Here is a 19498-nt window from a genome sequence, read left to right as displayed (position 1 = left end):
GGAAAAAATGTGAGAGTCTTCATCTATAGTTAGTGTTTGCTTAGTTTTTTCTGGGTTAGGATTAATGAATGTTACACGCTGGGAGATCAAAAGATACTGATCAGATTCCACCTTGATGGGCATTTTAGTTATCTATATCCTTATTTGAACAGACGTAGTTTCAAACATGGATCCTTACTTTAACCATGTCTGAGAGCAAGTCAGAGAAAGTCTTTGGTAAAAGTACGTGCCTTCGGTAGCGTCTACAGCTTGTTTTGTTTACCGTGGAAGGCACACTGTCACGTCGCTGCATGTGGAACAATGGAAAGAGTGTTGAATGTTGCTGACGCGCAGCTATGTCAAGGGCCCTATCTGTAGGATTGGCAGAATGTGGGCTTCAGCCACAGAATAGTTAGGAGCATCCCTTGATGCTTGTGATAAAGATATGTTGACAGGTATCACTTGACTACGTTTTTGAACCCACCTCACTGTCATATTTGGAGAAATTTAAACGGATATGACCTTTGACCCCATCCTGATGGCCGAGCTTGGTCCACACTAGTGTGTCTCTCTTCCATTTAACTTAGCTGACCTGTGTATCTTGTGAGCCTGTAATTCTGGAGACGTCAGCAGTAAAAGAAACAGGATTCAGTGTATTTTTGTACTTCTCTAACAGCCGTTCTGTTTTTCTGTTCATAGAACAGGCTGTTGTGTTTAATTTACTTCAAAGTGAATTATGTTTTCCTCTGTGTAGAATTACATAAAAGATATTTTGCCTGGAGCGTATGAGAGACGTACGGTGGGAGGATTTTGTCAACCGAGGCACGTTAAAGGGCTGGAGAAGCGACTGCTCTGCTGTGCTTTAGTTCCTTGAAACTGAACTAAGCAGTAGTGGTTAGCCAATCCCCTCTGACCTTCTTCAGCTGCAGAGCAGGAACACAGCCAAACGACCATGGAAGAAGTCCAGTCCCAGAGAGTCCCAGACCCAAAACAACTTAGTGAAGATGGGTTTAATGTCACTGTACAAAGGTCCCTTCTGCAGTTTGTGAAAATATTATCTTCATAAAAGATTTATTGATGTAAGTTCATGGTGGAGTTGTTTCCCACAATAAAACTACAATATTCACGATGCTTTCAGCAGTGTCCAAGTGGCCATCAACAGTTCTGTGCCAGGCCAGAGCTGATAAACTGCTTTGTGAATGGACTGAAGCCAGCTCAGACTCAGCCGTGCGATGCTGTGTCAGTGTACGCGTTTGGGTGTGTTTCTTAAAGAGTAAGTGCGTGAGCCTGAAACTATGTAGCAACACACAAATCTGGGAGATACAACGTCCACACCCATAATTCCTGTGAAGTCCTTTGGCTTTACACCTTTAGAAGTACTTACTTGATTCAATGGCTCACTGTCCAGTCACAAGCTTTGGCAGTAATGGAAGATTTGTAGATAGAAGGGAAATGTAATGAAATTCCTGTTTACTTAACACTGGTATCTGATGACTGGCTTTAGCTCCAGCTAAGTTTTAGCTTTTGTCCTCAGAAAACTTGACTTCAGTCTTCTGACCAAATTTCTGCATGCTCTCTTCAGACTTCTGTACAAATGTTTTCTTGTTCACTACATTCCTTTTCATCGTCCAGCTCCACTTTCAAGTATGACGCAGAGTATCTCCCGTATCTTTGATCCCAATCGCACATTCTTTGCCGTTGAACAAACAAAAACCACATTTAGGCCGGAGGAGAATGGCCTGTGTAGTTTTAATAGGCCATAATTCTGCCATCATGACAAGAACAGTGCACGCATAATAACACTGGTGCCGTCCCTAACTTCGTGTCTTACTAAACCCAGTCAAGATCGTAGAACTGGCTCACTTATTGTAATGTAGTGTATTGTTATTGTCACTGTTGTGACGCCGTGGTTGTCCACACATCTGCAGTGAGAAGTGTTTAGTTCACCATGCCTATGAGCTGTTGATGCTTTCTCATCACCTTCCTATACCGACTCATGTATTTATTCCAGTGTGCTGTGCTAAGCTAGTATTTAGGCTTCTTGTGGCTCTTCCTGAATTTAAGAAGTATCCCAACAAAGTTCACCGTAAAACCAAGGCTACATTAATGTCGACGTTAGGGTTGTATGCTTCTCAGGAGTAAATCCGGTCGCAATAAAATAAAATCCTGTTGTAATCATAATCTCAGTGCTGATTTATTTCCTCCATTTTCTGTTTCCTCTTGCTTATTTATTTTCAGACAGGAAAAGAGTCCAGGCTGGAAGTATCTGAGGGTGGGATGAGCTCATTGCTAACAACCCCACCCAAAGCACATAAAACCATTCCGTTTTTCCTCTAAATCTTACTTTTATCTTCAAGTATCTGGTGACAAAAAAACTGAGAATATGTTTGAATACTTGACTCATTCAGCTTTTCAGCTCTTTGTAATTTTGCAGTATGTGCTATCATCTATCAAATGATTTTGAATTGGTAATGTGTCCAAATGTTTAACTGGTTCTGCTTAGTTATATACACAATTGACAATGAAACTCCACTGAAACTCTACTGATCTGCATCACTGCAGGTGCAAGTAGGAACTGCCGTCAAGACCTGACTAAATGGTTCACTTACACAACTTCTGTGTCTGCCCCTGTTGCCTATAAAGGTAGCTGGTGAATTGTTTCCTTCCCGTGTAATCCCTCTGTTTATTTGGACGTTACATTTGGCATGGTGCAGACTGCCTTTATAAATAGCCTCTCCACAGCCTGAATTGTCAACAGCATGTGGTATTTTTAGTGGGGCATTAGGTGTTTGGTGACCCACGAGGATTTGGCGAGCAGGTTTATCTGCCTTGATGTGATTTGAGATGATCAGTCTGGAAAATGACCCTGCAAATCTCCACACAGGTGAGATCAGCCTTTTTCCACTGCAGTCGTGCCAGGTGCCAGGTCAGACGGTGTAGATTGTATTTCTGTGTGTGTCGACTGCTTGTGCTTTTGCGTTCTTCTGGGTGTGTGGTGTCACCGGTGCGTTCTTCACTCATAAATACAAGTCTGTGCACACAAGAAAATGTTACTTAGAAACGAAATAGCACATTGAGGACATTATACTGTATAATCCATTGTCTGTATGAAGTGTTAAGGTTAGTTTGTAAGTGTGTTCCTTGGCAGTAAGACGGGCCTTGCCTGTTGTTAGATTGCACTTAACATTCCCTTGCTGTGCTTCCATATCTTTCATGTGTTTTACATCTATATTCACTCAGCACCTTCATATTAGCTTCCTCCTAATCTAATATCTATGGCCTTACAAGGACAAAAGACAGGCCCACCTCTCCTCTCCCACCCTTCCTTCCTGAACACCCCCACCCCCCCCCCCACTCCCAGAGTCATCACACTCTACATTGGTCCTCTTGCTACAAACATTAGGGTGGACAGGATGTTTTACAAACTGGAGGAGTCTGTAAAAATTGTGGCCGATGGTTGAACAGCCTGTGAACGCAATTGAACACGTCAGTTTTACAGTGAGGATTCAAAGTGTAGACAACCTAATATTACTGTGTCAAATACTTTTAAGTTCAGACCTGAAACTTACCAGACTAGCACACTTTGCAGCCAGGCACTAATGTCCGAGACAGCAGCTCCACATACCAGTTAGTAATGCTGCTCTGCTGGAGCTGTTTTCTAGTTCATTCAGAGAGGGCTTCTTTTCCAGCTGTGTTGGGTGGCTGGATGGTTATCAGCCAAATAACTGTTGTATTTTTATTTTTTCACCAGCATTTGCTCTTCAGTTAATTAAATAAAATTAATATAAAATATTTGATTTACATAAAGCCATAAAAGAACTAAGTACCACCCATTAAAGCCATAACCTTTGACAGTTGATTCTCTCTGTTATCTAATCCCAAACTGCTGTATTGATAAACTTGGAACAACACCACTGGGAAAATGAGCAATTTTGATGCTTTATTGGAGAAGAAAAAAGGACATTGATAGATATGGGTATTCCTTTATGCAAAATGAAAGTGCACTCTAAGCCTCAGAGGACATTTCTTTAGCAGATATGGTGTTTTGTGTCATTTTCCGCCACTTATAGCATTTCTTGTTCTTGGGTGTGTCTCTTACTGTAGCCTGGTTGTCAGCAAGTGGAATAGAGCTCAATTATATTGAGATTTAGTAACTAATTTGGCCTATCAAATTGCCCTAAAAATGCTCTTCGGTTCGTTCAGCTATTAAGGATCATTGTCTTCCTGAATGATGAAAATGTCAGTCCGTGAGTTTTGATCTATTTGGTTGAATCCGGGCACACAGAGGACTCCCATATCTGTGCATTCACTACATCGCTTCTGGCAGCAGATTATCAATAACTACCAGTGTGCCAGTTCTATTAAGCGCTGCTATGTTTATCATGTGAGGCACACGAGCACACACACATGCGCCCCTGTCCTACAATATTTTTAGTCACTTAACACAAAATCCTAGTTTCATTCCTTCCTTTGCGCTCATAAAACTTATGAGTTAACATACGAGTGACATACATGCTCTTACTCTGTCTACTCTGTATGTTAAGCTCAGATGGGATTTGGTAAACTGATCTCACGTCATTTGTTTATCATAGTGTGGATGTTAAGACAGCTGTCTGAATGTCTTAGTGTATGGAGCAGAAGGTGTGAGTCTGTCCTCATCCATAATGTCACCATGTCTGCATCTGAATCATGAAGGGATTCAGAGGGAGCTTTGATATGCAGAACTGCTTCTTTGATGTAATTTGCTCAACAGATTAAAATCTGTCCCCTTTCTTTTGCCAGGGTCAGAGGAGCTTTGATTATTTCTGGAAGCTTTCCTTTAACTGCACAACTACTGTGTGCTCTGTGAAGGTGGGGCTGGATTCCAACCTCCTGTCACCTGCACATCTCTCGGTCTGTGAGTGTCACTGCCACGTGCTGCAGCAGCACTTTGAAAAGCCCCCGCTAACTGCCCCATGCTGGATGTGTTCCATTTCTTTCAAGGTCGCGGCAATAACTTCCCTCATGGTGTATAATTTCCTGTGCACAGTTATTAATCATTTTCCAATTTGGAATGCAGTATTCCATCTTGCACTTGTTAAATTCCCCATAAACACCTTTAAGATCGTATGTGTTAAAGCATAAGAAAGATTTCCGAGCATTGTTTAATTCACTAACGGTGAGATAAATTGTGTGCCCTGAGCGCTCACAGCTTTATAAATAGCATGTATCATATTTATTTTATTGTGGATGTAGAATTATGTTTAAAATACCTGTTCTGCTTTAAATGGTGTCCATGGTCTTTTCACCTAATTTGAAATACGTATTTAAATACTGTCTCTCTGATGTGTTTTGTGTAATCCTGATTTCTGGGGCCTTGCCAATTCTGTCATTCTCAGCTTTCTCTAATTTTAGTATAGCTGACCATCCCTCTAATTAATACGTCATGTTTGCACAGCAATACTAGCGATTGCTATGAAATGGTTGTTTGATCAAAAGTCTCAATTCTGCACATCAGGGACCACAGGTAGCACTATGTAGTATTGGTAATAGTCAGATAAGGCTTGGGAACTCATGCCATCTTGTCACAGATCTTATGTATGTTAGTTTCAACAAAGAAGAGATCAGGGGGAGTTAGAAATTGTCCCGTTGATGGTAAAAGTAAGGGGGTGTAGGGGGTGTCCAGGAGTCCCAAAGGCCACGCCACTTTTTACACACTACAAAAGAAATGTATTTGAATTAGTGTTCAGATTGTCCACTCATTCACTTTCTGTACAGTGTACTGTACAGTGTACTGTACAGTACAGAGGACATAATAGCAGGTAGGGCTCAACGGCTACTGATGCATTTTGGATATTACTTGAATGCAGCGATACTTCATAATTGTGCGCATTTATTGACATTTATGTGTTGCCTAAACATAAGCCAAATCAGAGGAGATTATTGTTAAAAACATTCTGTAATTGATATCTCTATACAACACCAACATAAAACTGTATTAGAGACCTATAAACTGCACTGTTGTAACATTTTATTACATTGTATTGATCTACACAAGCATTGAAAGCAGCTCTAACTATATAATCATCTTTTATGATTATTATTACCTTTATTTAACCAGGAAGAGTATCCTAGCCAAGACAGCAGCATTAGCTTATCAAATGACTATGACTGAAATCTTATATATTACCCACAAAAAAACAAATATGTCAAAAAGTAACATCTGTTGGGGAAGAAACTGTTCCTACAATGTTGTAGCTCACATGCAAATATTTAAAAGCAAGCATTGGAGCATTACAGCTAACCCCTAATATGTTTACCGCTGTTTCACATATGATTCCTGTACATATTTTCTTAATAATTTCTCTAGTCCTGTGTCTCAGTCAGAAAAAGGACAGGTCACTTCATGCTGAGGCATCTAAGGAGTATTATTTGCTCACCTGGCATTCTACACAGTCAAGAAAATCACAATTTTGGGCTGCAAACATTAGCACCAGCTCACGGTAGATGGTGTCAGCACCCTCCGTTAGCTTCTAGCATCAGAACAAATGCCATCATGGTTTATTTCAACAAAATGACATACGTCTTCTGTACATCCCTGCATAATAATAATAATAATAATAATAATCAATTACATTTGTAAAGCACTTTTCATTTCATACGGAATTTCAAAGTGCTATGCTGATGGTGGCAGACTACTGGATTGTAGCCACAGCTGCCCTGGGGCACACTAAATAGTGAATGAGTGGACCGTATATCTGCACAGCACGTGTGCTTAAGTGTAACTGTGGTTATTTTCCACTTGTTTACCATCTCCCATTTTCCTCATATGTGCCAAAGAGGAGGATTAGAGAGATTAGTGCTGACTCTGTTCCCTCGTCAACCAGCAAGTGTTCAACCACAATGTGCGGCACACATTAACACAAAAACATCACGGTGTGTTTAATGCTGCAAACATTCGACAAAACACTTACATAGCACCTTGTGTTTTTGGTAAAAAAGTACGAAATGTGTTCTCTCACCAACAGTTAAACAGCCTTATTTGAATGGCGATGGCAATGGGTGACTGGCTCTGAGGTTATTTTGCCTGCTACGATAATCTGTGTCAAGAAGGAGGATGCAAGATGAGGATTGTAGTTTCCACTCTGGTCAGTGCACGAGCTCTCACCAACTTCATATGTCAACAGTAGTCACATCATGTCATCTGCATAATAACGCCACATCCTCGCATTTGAAGGAGTCTTTGACCTTCATTTCTGTAAAATGATGTCAATGGCAACAAGGTGATATTATTACAAACTTAGTAAAGAGAGCAGATTTAAGGGTAGGGGTCCCCCAAACTTTTTTTTGTTTTCTTTAATACTTTGGTGTAGTTTTTGGTGCAAGTACACAAAGTGAATATAGAATGTGCATGAAATTAGTACAACATGAATGCATGAAAGAATGTATTTGTACCACGAACAAGCTTGAAATCAGCCAGAAGAAAACACAAAATTGGCTTTGTGTTTGTAAACTATGTAAGAACCTGTTCTAAGTTAGGGAAAAGTAACATCCCAAATGTAACATGAATAGAAATGAAGGCATATTTAAGCTCTCTTCATGGGGAAATAATTCTGCTTTCTCTGTCAGGTTGTTGAAATCTTCCCGTCACACAAACAGACACAGCTGATTTCAGCTTTGCCCTCCGTCTAAGTTTTCATTTCTCTTTTCTCTCTCCGTTCTCCCAGACCCCCCTTCCTGCACCCTTGTCTTTGTTTGCTTGCTTCTGTACCGTGAAGGGTTACCACCCAACAATCTGCTTTGACTGCTCTTGATTGGTGGATTGCTGGTTATGGGGCGGGCTGTTTTTCAGGCTTGTGAGAGCTTTACCAGTGGTGAGCCAGCCATTAGCTGTCAGAAAGCGTTCAGTCTGCTGCGGAGGCACAAGCAGGATATGTCTCTGTTTGTCTTATATGCCGCAGCAGCACAGCTCCAAACCTTAATATTTAAACGACATTAAAGAGCTCTTTTTTTTTACCTAGCTGCAGAGCTGCCAGAAAGGAGTTAAAAGGAATTGAATATCCACTAAAAACCTGAGCTGTCTGCTCTGTTTCTGTTCTGTTTCCTACTTCCTGTCCTTTGTTTTCGACCAGCAGTATCCCTGACAGCGCAGGCAAAACAGATCATCACAACAGCAGCTTCTGAAGACATCGTGGGAATAACGTGCAAAAGACCGTCTTTATGCAACGCACAGCGACTTGTCAGTGGTGGATCTGCAGTGAGTGAGTGTCCCGGGCTGGAGAGGGCCCCCACCACATTGTGTGCGCGTGTGTTAGGAGGCTAATGCCCGCGATAGTGTGGTCCGAACCAGAGGAGGATGAGTCCGGCTGTGGAGGCTCAGGCCCAGGAGGCCATGGATGCAGAGCAAAAGCAAAAGCAGCAGCAGCAGAACCAGCTGCAAAACCAGCTGCAGCACCAGCAGTGCTACATGGAGAAAGGGGTGATGCTTGAGCCCTTCGTTCACCAGGTCGGGGGACATTCCTGCGTCCTGCGCTTTGGGGAGCAGACCCTCTGCAAGCCCCTCATTCCCCGCGAGCATCAATTCTACAAGAGTCTGCCCTCTGCGATGAGGAAGTTTACCCCCCAGTACAGAGGTAATGAAAACTCAATTTTTTCTATCCTTTGTGTTGCCTTTTGTGTTTATGTGCATCTCTCCTTCTTTATTAGTTTGATCTACATGACTGCACATGTAAGTCAGACAAGATGGAGCTTTGCAGAACCTGCTTGTGTTTGTGCGGGTTGTGTATCAAGTGTGCACTTTGAGATCATTGGGAAACAAAGCTCCCGACCCTTTCACAGGTATTGTTTTTTTCGGAGGCTGCCAGCAGAGTACTAGATTGTTCCACAAGAGAGTGCTGTTGTGAGTGTGCGCGTGTGACTGCAACAAATAGTCTACCCCGTTGTGTTATAGTGTGTGTAGAAGACTGTACTAACTCAGGTAAGTCAACTGAGAGGACGGGACCGCTGTCTCTTTTCCTGGCACACAGCCAACAAGGTGAAAAGGATACCAAAAGAGATTATTCCTCAAACATCCAAGCAGCTTCTGGGGGAGGGTGTTTGAAAATGCTCCAGAAAACCTTCAGAAATCCACATCTTTGTCCATTTCTCTTGATACCTTTTTTAAGATCTTCAAAGTAGGTCTCAGAGAGTGGAATTAGCTAACAGACACTGTTGGATTGGTTTAGCATGTTAACTCCTGTTGAGATTGTATCTGTACATCCCTCAGAAATGTCCCCCAAGCTTATGTTGATTTTACCCGTTCTCTTGACGTTAAGTACAAGGATCCTAACAAGCCCTCTGTCAATGTATATTATCTTCTATCTCATTTTTCTCCAGCACGTTCCCCTTAAATGCAACAATGCAAACAAGTTAGGAAATTGTAAAAATGTACAAATGCTTTAGGAGTGACTCTACTGCAGATCTGGAGACTTTGGTACCTTTGCTCTCATGTAGATTTAATATTTGCTGTTTTTACTGAAACTAATGGCATCTCAGAGTACATGATTAGATTTTTTTTTAAATCTTGTGTGAAGTGTTGCTTTGTGGGTTCTGCATGACATAAAGTGTACGTTCACTTCTGATCATTGCTGTTGTTTATGAATAAACAGAATCCTGACTTGAGTTTTTTAGCCTTTTGTGTCTTTTGTGCTTGGGTTGTAATTTGAGTGCACTGATTTGTTTTGAGAGTTCAGAGCCTCTGTCTCATTCACTCCTATCAGTCATAGTTTAATCCGGTTGTTATTTGGACACACACATTCTCTCATTCGAGTTTCATTGCCATGGATATTTACACGAAAAAGTCTTTTCTCATCTGCTTTAAGACATGTTCTCCATGAAACCTGTGACTAAACGATGCTTAAATGTTTTCCCCTCTGCTCTTATCTCAGGTGTGGTTTCAGTGAGTTTCGAGGAGGATGAAGAGGGGAATCTTTGCCTAATCGCCTACCCCCTCCACAGTGACCCAGCAGCAGATCTAGAAAACAAAGAGCGCGTTCAAGGAGACTGTGAACCCAAGGTGCTCCAATGGGGAAAAATGTTGGCGTCCTCTCTGCTTGTGGACGGCGAAAATTACAGCAAAGATGGCCGAAGCCGGCACTCTCGCAAAGACAAGGACAAAAGGTGAGACAGAAGAAAACATCACAATATTCTTTACTCTTGATGCGCACACCCATATAACTTTTCTTGTAGATGAAAGGTAGAGGTTGAATTTTCATCAAATGGCATTTTGAACAAACTTTAGTGTTCCAGTAATGGCAGATGTTGTGAGTCTTTGTGAGTCTAAGAAGGATCTCTGTGTGTCACTTAGCGCCCAAAAGGTGCAGGACGACATGGAGCTGGAATGGCTGCAGCAAGCGGAGGTGCTTCACTACAGACTGGAGCACAGTCACAGCAACGCTGTCCCACAGCTCAAACACAATCCCTGGAGCCTCAAGTGTCACCAGCAGCACCTGCAGAGGATGAGGGAGAATGCTAAGCACCGAAATCAATACAGTATCCTTCACTGACTGAAAGCTGCTTGTTTTCTAAAATTCCTTCTTTGGTTTCAAGCTGGGGAGCATCGTATGTGCTCTGGGCAACCGAGCCTCCAGGACAGCTCTGAATATTTACATACAGTCGACCCACATTCAAAGTTATCAGTGGCTTCAGCTTGCGCCTGAAACCTGTTTTCTAATAGTGTCTAGCTTTCAATGTCTTAGTCCAGTGGAGGTCTGTTTCAGAGTTACTCCCATCAGATGTTACATGTTACAGTGACTTTATATTGTAGTGATGATAATGTTAGTCTGAGTGTGGTAAAACGTTTGGAGGGAAGATCTTTTGTTGTCTTTTTTTAAATGGCTTCACGAAACAAGCTTAAGTTATCTGCAAGCCGTCCATGTTTTTGACTGTTGTCCTTGACTCACTGTCCAAGAATTCATTCTGCTAGAGAACCTGACCTGGAAGCACAGTGTGCCATGTGTTTTGGATCTGAAGATGGGCACACGGCAGCATGGAGACGATGCTTCAGAGGAAAAGAAAGCAATGCAGATACGCAAGTGCCAGCAGAGTACGTCAGCCTCAATGGGAGTTCGTCTTTGCGGCATGCAGGTGTGTTTTGAAGCCCGGGCCGCCCCCTGTGTCCCTGACTCTGTCTTAAAGGAATAGTTTATATACAATTCTGGAAAATATGCTGACTTTCTTCGTGTGAAAACATTAGATTCTAAAATATATACCAGTCTAACATTTGTCTTCAGACAATAGCATAGCAAATGAACTGGTACAGCAGGTTATTAGCCTTTATTAGCCTCCCTCTGCTCAGAAAAATCCACCTGCCAACACTTAATAATTACATGTTGTGCAGCTTATCGTGCAAATGTGCAAACCTCAATTAGATATTTACAACAATAGTGATACAGTAAGTGTCTTATTGCCTACTGTATCTGTCCTTTACCATGTAATTGTGGGGATCTGCTTCGTAGGAAAATGTCTGAAATTGGTATCGAAGGTACCACCAAAGGCAGTAAAACTTCAATTTATTTAGAAAAAATATGAATAAATCAATAAACAGGTGAAAAAAAAGCTGGTTCGATACAAAGTTTTTTTTTATCATCGTTTTCACCTTTTCCTTCTTCTCTGTTTCTTGATCCCTCCAGGTGTACCATTCTGACACAGGCCAGCTGATGTTCATGAACAAGTACCATGGCCGTAAACTGACCCGCCCAGGCTTCAAGGAGGCGCTGTTCGAGTTCTTCCACAGCGGGCGGCGCCTTCGGCGTGAGCTGCTTTTCCCGGTGCTTAGCAGGCTCAAAGAGATGCAGGCTGCCCTGGAAGCCTGCGAATCGTACCGCTTTTACTCCAGCTCCCTGCTCATCATCTATGATGGAGCGTCACACAGAAAACACACACGTCGACGCACTGAAGATGGGCTCTCTGAAGATGACGAGGAGGATGACGAGGAGGTGGAAGCTGAACCCGAAATGGAGGAGGAGGAGGAAGAAGAGGGTGAAGTGGCAGGTGGACTTGACTTTCCACACAGCCCCTCCACATCTAGCGATGGCAGCAACATTTGCTCCAGCAGCAGCAGCGGGAGCTCAAGTATCAGCCAGGCTTGCTTGTCCCAGCCAGACCCACGTAGCCCTGTGGTGGATGTGAGAATGATAGACTTTGCTCACACCACCTGCAGACATTACCGCGAGGACAGTGTGGTCCATGAGGGCCAGGACAGTGGCTACATCTTTGGCCTTCAGAACCTGATCACCATTATCTCTGAGCTGGAGAACCACAGCACCGACTGAAGACTGACGTATACCACGTGCGTTTAAATGCCGAGGCACAATAAAACACTCTCAGACCTTTGGAAGAACGAAGGAGGAGCGAACTACTCAAGAGGAGAGAGATTTCTTCTCATGTCCACAAAATTGTTGTAGCTGGCCTTTTTAAAGGACCCTCTTCCGTTCTTGCCGTTGCCGTTGTGTATGTCCGCCGTTGGGATATCAAACAGACCTGCAAATAACATAGAAAAGCCATCTGTGTGAATGATGAAGTGATTTACCCAGTGTCACCATCCCGTTTTAACTCCCCTAACCATTAGGAAGAAGGCTGGGCAGCGAATAAAAGCAGTTTGAAATCTGAGACGGTAGAATGTTTTCCTTGTGTATGATTTCCAAAGAAAGTGTCATTTTGCACACACAAACATGCACTAACAGATAATTCTGCAGAGTGTGTGTTCAGACTGAGACAGAGACGATGGGAGGTGATGAGTTCTCACCATTGCTTTTTCTTTACTGCTGTTCTGCCATCATTCTCCCCCTGTTGTTCATATCAATATCAGAGAGATGATGTAGAGATATTTATTTGACATGTTTCAGAAAATGAACAAATTTTTTTTTTTTTTTTAAAGAATGTAAAAGCAAAGTAGTACATTCCATCCTGTTAATGTTAGAATATTGATATTAATATTGTTATTTGACATGTTTGGATACCTCTGCTTTATTAATCTGTGTTGTCTGCGATTTTGGTGGAGGGAAATTAAAACTTTGTTTGGTTTGTGGTAACACCGATGTCCTCTTTCGTTTTTTGCTGATGCTTGTAGAAGAGTAGTCGGTGGAAACGAAAAGGTTTCCTGCTTGGGTGAAATTTGAATGTCACTTTAGTCAAATTTGATGTAAATATTCACAACATGGGGCTGTTTCCCTGGGTGTGTACATGAATGAGGCAAATGTCCGTTTGAGCCCATCGTGATAGATCCGTCAATGTCGCCGCAGATACCTTGGAAAGTACGAGACGACTGAAATCCCATACAAGCAAGTGCTGGAAGCTCACTCCCACCAGCTAATATAAGGAAAAATATATATATAACAGTATAAAGCTGAGGCTTACAGTAGATACATCCAGTAATGTGTGTGAGTGCTGCCAAATCACAAGATTCCCGAAACAATGTCCACGACCTTGATTCCTTTATTAGTCTCGAAAAATTTCTGTTGCAGAGATACACGATGGTTCAGTCCAGCAGGAGGTGGCCTCATCCAGTCGTGGTCATCTCCAACTGGTCTGAGACAGATGGCAAGGAGACGAGTCATCAGTGTTGAGACAAGCTGTGAAGCAGACAGAGGCTTGTGTCAACAGAGTGCACAGACCATCACCACTCTCTGGAACGTGTAGCACAGTTGGCACAGATCCACCGACTCACTTAAATCCAATCAGCCTAAGGTCGGACACACAATTTTACAAGTAAGGTCATAATTTGAAAACTGATATTTGACATTTTGATACGCAGTGCAGTCACCCACGACAACTAATGAGTTTTAAGTCAGAAATATGACAGCAGATGATTTATTTTGTCCTGCAGTTTCAGCACATGCGAGTTACAAAACAGAGGTTGAATTCATACGCTTTGGCCTCTATAAAGGAGGCTTTTCATCATTTTGGAAGGTTTTCCTTGAATGTTTAAACAAGGTTCATATTGATTATCTTTGTCTTGAATATCATTGTCATTTGGATTCTCTAATGATCTGGATTGGTCAGATACTCACTGTGATATAATAATCTGCACCAGAAACTGCCACCCAAAATCCAATTGTTTGTCATACCTAATCATATAGTGTAAACCATCCCCGCTCAGTTGATTGAGTAATCCTAATGCAGTTTAGGACAGTACAATGCCAGGTCAAACCCTTATTGACTGAGCAGACAGACAGTCTAATCTTTAAGCATCTAGGTCAGGGCGGCATGAAGGGGAGGTTGCAAACACATGTGGGGATTGTTTGTCTTCCTTTCTTTTTTTCATCAGCTTTTATTTTCAAAACATATATATGAAGGAGGAACAAGGACGCAAAAGGACAAAACACAGAGAAAAGGGGACGACCAACGCAGCACAGATGGCACGCATGGCTTTTAGATACCATGTTGTCAACCTGGCAGTGAGTATCTAGAAGTACACCAACCAACAGGATCATTTCAGACACCAGCCTTTTTTTTTATATTTCATTTGGAGTCAGAGATCCGCTGCAGAGCTTCTGTTCATTTTGAAGCATGCGTGTTATGTTTATGTGTGTGACTGCAGCGTGACAAAAAGATGTATAGGTGAGAGGATGGAGCAGACAGGCACGAGGTGAGGAGGAGGGGGAGTGTAACCAATGTTGCGTAACAGCCTCAGGGTCAATGGGCTGCTCTCAGCCATCAAAATGATCCAGTTCTGCCATTGCGTTGTGTGTGTGTGTGTGTGTGTGTCTGTAAAACTGCAGTGGTGAGGCCACTTCTGAAAAAGAGCAATTTAGATCACAAGATCCTTGATAACTACCGACCTGTACTTACCATTTTTAAGTAAAATTATAGAAAAAGTTGTTTTTGTCCAATTAAATGAGTTTTTAAATAAACACAATATTTTTGAGAAACATCAGTCTGGTTTTAGGAAGAACCACAGTACAGAGACAGCCCTTTTAAAGATTGTTAATGATCTCAGGTGTAACATGGACTCACAGACGCTTTCAGTCCTGGTGCTGCTGGATCTTAGTGCAGATTTTGATCCAGTAGATCACCACATTTTATTAAACAGACTAAGAAGGCTGGTGGGTGTCTCTGGTACTTTTCTTAAATGGTTTTACTCCTATCTCACAGATTCTCAATAGTTTTTCATAAGTATGGAAACATGCTCCTCGAGAATTCATAAAATCAAGTGTGGGGTTCCCCAAGGATCAATTTTAGGCCCAATGCTTTTTCAGGAGACATGGCATTGGTTTTCACAGCTACAGTATGCTGATGATACACAGCTTTACATCACCGTGTCTCCTGATGACCTAGAACCAGTTAACGTTCTTTTAAACTGTATTTCAAATATAAAATCATGGATGGCAGAAAATTTCTTACAGCTCAACCAGGGCAAGACTGAAGTTTTAATTATCGGTCCTGAAGACAAGAGAGAGATCATTTTACCAAAACTAAACAACTTTAAATCTTCTCAACATGTGAAAAATCTGGGTGTTCTTTTTGACTCTGGCCTGGATTTTATCCCACATATTAGAAATGTAACAAAGATGGGATTTTATCATCTAAAAATATTGCCAGAGTCTGCCCATTTCTCTCTCTTGCCAGCACTGAGGTGCTGATACAGGCTTTTATTTCTGCTAAAATAGATTATTGAAATGCCCTGCTCTCTGGTCTTCCCCAACAAAGTACTTCTTACCTACAGTTACTTCAGAATTCAGCTACATGTTTGATTGTGGAGGACCAGAGGGCGGTAACACATCACACCAGTTTTAAAATCGCTGCATTGGGTCCCCATGCGTTTCAGGATTGATTTTAAGGTTCTTTTAGTTGTTTATAAATGTCTTAATGGTCTTGGGCCTTCTTATTTATCTGATCTGCTTTTAAATGGGGGGGGGGGGGGGGGGTATGTGTGCAGTGTGGTTGTCAGTGTGATGTTGTGTGTGTGAGTTTGTATTGATTTTATTATGTAAAGCACTTTGCACTGATTTTTTTGTATAAAAAGTGCTATATAAATATAGTTTGATTTGTTTGTGCGCGCAGACGTACACTATCTTACACTGCATGCAATTCACTAATTTTCTGAAACGCGCATCTTGAATTCCTCTGTATCCAACGTGCGTGCCTCTGCGTCGCTGTAGTCCGTTGCTTTGTTAAGGTTGCAACTGTATGTGGAACAATTACATAACGGTGGTTAAAATCACCATGGCAACAGCAGCCGGGAGCGAAACAGTGTCAGTATTTTCGGGGCACTAGATCACATCCTTATTCATCAAAACGTCAGTACTCTGTTACTCCTGACTTCATTCATTAAATCTGCTTCAAAATCTCACAAGCGTCGAGTAGACCGTTGCACCATGAGTGTGCTCACATTAAGACATGTTGGCGCACTCTTTCGTCAGCGGTGTTCACTATAGTCTCATTAAAATGCTCTCAAAAAGACATCCTCCATAATGGAGGATTCTTTTCTCAGTCATTATCTTCAGGATGCTCAAGTTTTTATTGAGATTTGAGTTTTTAGCTCATAGCGCTTTGCGGAGAATAGCACGGACAACCCCAGCTGCACTCTCCTCTTGGCCGCCCACTATTGGAAGGACTTGTCCTTGACTTTTACTCAGATAGAGATATAACACAGTGTAGAATGTTAGGAAAAAACACTGAGCTTTCTGTTTTTATATCTGCCGGATTTGCGTTTTTGGAAGTGAGTGCTTTTGCTTCATCCCAAACAAACAAAAAAAACTATTTTTAGTGCCCTCAATCTGAGCTACTGCACAAAATCTTGTTAAATTTCCAATAGACCATGTATAAACTCACCCACGCACTCTTTGATGCGCTTATAGGCACACCAGGAAATGGTGTAAAATTCACACAGATATTTCTTTCTTTTTCGGAGTCCCAAGTTCAGAAGTACTGTCTGTGACCACATCTAGTTGCTGTCTGCAGGCCAACTAGTGAGTCTTGCATGTGATCCTCAGCGTCATGTCTCACTCTGTCCACACACTACCATCCGAGAATTGCTCCATTGTCCGTCACACAATTTGCTGTACCAGCATGCAGGCTGTTGCCTTGGGCTGTGAAAACAGTGTGTGTGTGTGTGTGTATTTCTGTACTAGAAAAGCACTATATAGACATAGTCCATTTACAGTTTTTTGCACTCGCACCACTTTAGCTTTTACCTGGTCTCTACCTGTAGTTTGTTTTCCTCATGTTCAATTGTCTGATCCTCTATTTTATGCCACTAACAGTGTGCTTAGATTTTCGGACTTTTACCCTCCTCTGATGTGATGTGTTTGCAAATATTAGCTTACATAACTCCTAGCCCCCTGGAGGAGAGTGGGCCATAGAATATTTCAGTTTATCCGCTGCATTTACTTTACGTGATACAGATCTGGGTTTTGGGTTTTTTAGGATAGACTGTTTGCTTTATGGCACTAAAGACAATGTACAGCCGTAGGCTGATGTTATCAGTTTTGGAGGAAGTCATTTAGTCATAAAACCAGTCGAAAGTTTGTCGGGACAACGATGATAAAGTAGAGGTAAAAAAAATGAGTGTTAGAAAAGTCCATCTTGAGGGACTGTAGGCATACATACTTTATTTGATGGCAATCCATGTGGCAATTGTTGACATATTTCAGTCTGGACCAGTCACTTCCATTAATTTGAACATGGTATAAATTGGCCGAAGGTATTGTGTATCTATAAATACAGTTAATGCTAAAAAAATAAAGTACGTTAATTGCATATTTATTGTGAATATTAAGAACATAATCACACATAAGTAATAATGCCTATGACAGAAAACTGAGTCTTACAGAGCTTCTAGATATAATTGAATGTAACGACAGGAATGAAAGAATAACAACATGATGTAACACAAGATAACTGTTTGATAATCATTGCAAAGTAAAACCATGTCATAATCTCATTTCAGTCTCAATCATTCTGTTCATCAAATCCCTGCATTAAACTCAGTTAAATCCTGTTAATACTAACAGGAAATACATCCTGCAGGTTTGGACCACTAAACACAATCAAACTGTTTGTAAAAGCCTAAAATATCAACACGGGGTATGGAATCTTGGACCGATTATCTAATCACAGAAAGTTCCAGAGAAATCGATGGTAAATGCAAAAGAGGAGCCGAGATATAATTAAAAGTGTCACGCAACGGCAGCAGTGACGCTGGGTGACGAGCTGGCCCACGGCTCCTGTTGTACCCACAGCGTGCTGGTCAACCCCGTCAAATTTATTTACACTGACCTCTTAATTACTGTAATGAACCATCACAGGCGCAAATTAACACTCTCTATTCAAGCTCACCCATGAAGGTCAAATAATAGAAAACTGTCTGCCCTATGTGTTCAGGTTTTGGGTATTAGTGTCGCATCATATTACAGTGCTAAGCCTCACATGGATTAATTGTGGATTACAGCCTTTTTGGCTTTTGGGGGGTAGGAGGAAAACAGATAAATACTGTGAATACATAAAACTATCATGAAACACTTTGTAGTCATAAGTGACTGCCCGAAAAGAGCCTGACCACAGTCTGAAATGGTTTCAGTGGTAGAGACATCCCAGACGTTGCGTTATGCTGGTTATGTTATGAAACAAATGGCTCATAGTTCATCTCTTTTTTCCAAATATCCTGGAATTCTTTTCACCCTCTGACACTGCTTCCTTCTCATGACTTTGTCCTCAATGTTTGGTTTACATAAGCTTCATACGCATAAACAATGATGTATGCATGCACGTGTGCTTTTTCATCACGCTGTATGTGTGTATTTTCAGCTGACTAACAGGGCCTGATGTAACACTGGGACTGCAGATGGGCATGACTATCTGGGAGTTTTAGCACCTAAAATTACATTCACCTCTTTAAGCAACCTGTGAATGTATATGTGTATATATGTAAATGTTTCACCGACACCGCTTCCAGAAACACCTCTCGTCTGAATCACATTTGGCTAAACAGAATGTCTGTGTAAGAATGAAACATATTTCTTTTATTCACATTTTGAGTGCTTTTGGCTTTGCTTTCATGGCCTCCAGTTGAACCTTTCTTATTTTCAAACTACGTCCAGCGACTGTCATGCCATGTTACTTTCATATACATCCATCATCCTGTGAGGCAACAGCCGACTAAGTGACAAAAACTGTGTTCTCTCAGACCTGCAGGGTGAACTTTAGGTTCACTCATCTCTAAATATATAGAAGTACAAGTGTGACTCATGTGGAACAGACGCAAATGAGCTGATATGTTAGCAGCAGCATCATCACTGTCTGTTTGCGTGTTCCTGTTCACATATTAGCCAGCCTCAGCCTCCCCTCAGGCACAGTGCACATCTGTGTCACTCTGCACAACGTCACTATGGGGAGGCATATGTGTCTGGGTATGTGAAGGTGAAAATCAGTGTAGTGTGTAATCTATTGTGAAAACGAGGCCAGAACACATTTGGCCGAATATAATGTGATGTCTTTTATGACAGCAGCCGTCTGTGGAGGGAAAAGCAAGGTTAAATAACTCTAAATGGATTTGCCTCTG

The 19498-nt window shown here is 41.7% G+C and overlaps 1 protein-coding gene across 1 annotated transcript; it reads left to right on the top strand.

Annotated features, from left to right (window-relative positions):
* The first annotated feature begins 7829 nt into the window (after positions 1-7829).
* LOC142376804 (inositol hexakisphosphate kinase 2-like) lies at positions 7830-13028 on the top strand. The gene is made up of 5 exons (XM_075460386.1): positions 7830-8591; positions 9885-10116; positions 10304-10488; positions 10907-11082; positions 11628-13028. Exons 1-5 carry the CDS (start codon positions 8315-8317, stop codon positions 12267-12269), a joined length of 1512 nt encoding a protein of 503 aa, XP_075316501.1. The 5' UTR covers positions 7830-8314; the 3' UTR covers positions 12270-13028.
* Positions 13029-19498: the final 6470 nt, after the last annotated feature.

The sequence above is a fragment of the Odontesthes bonariensis genome, chromosome 3 (assembly GCF_027942865.1).
Source record: "Odontesthes bonariensis isolate fOdoBon6 chromosome 3, fOdoBon6.hap1, whole genome shotgun sequence".
NCBI lineage: Eukaryota > Metazoa > Chordata > Actinopteri > Atheriniformes > Atherinopsidae > Odontesthes > Odontesthes bonariensis.
This window is presented reverse-complemented; position numbering and strand designations above follow the sequence as displayed.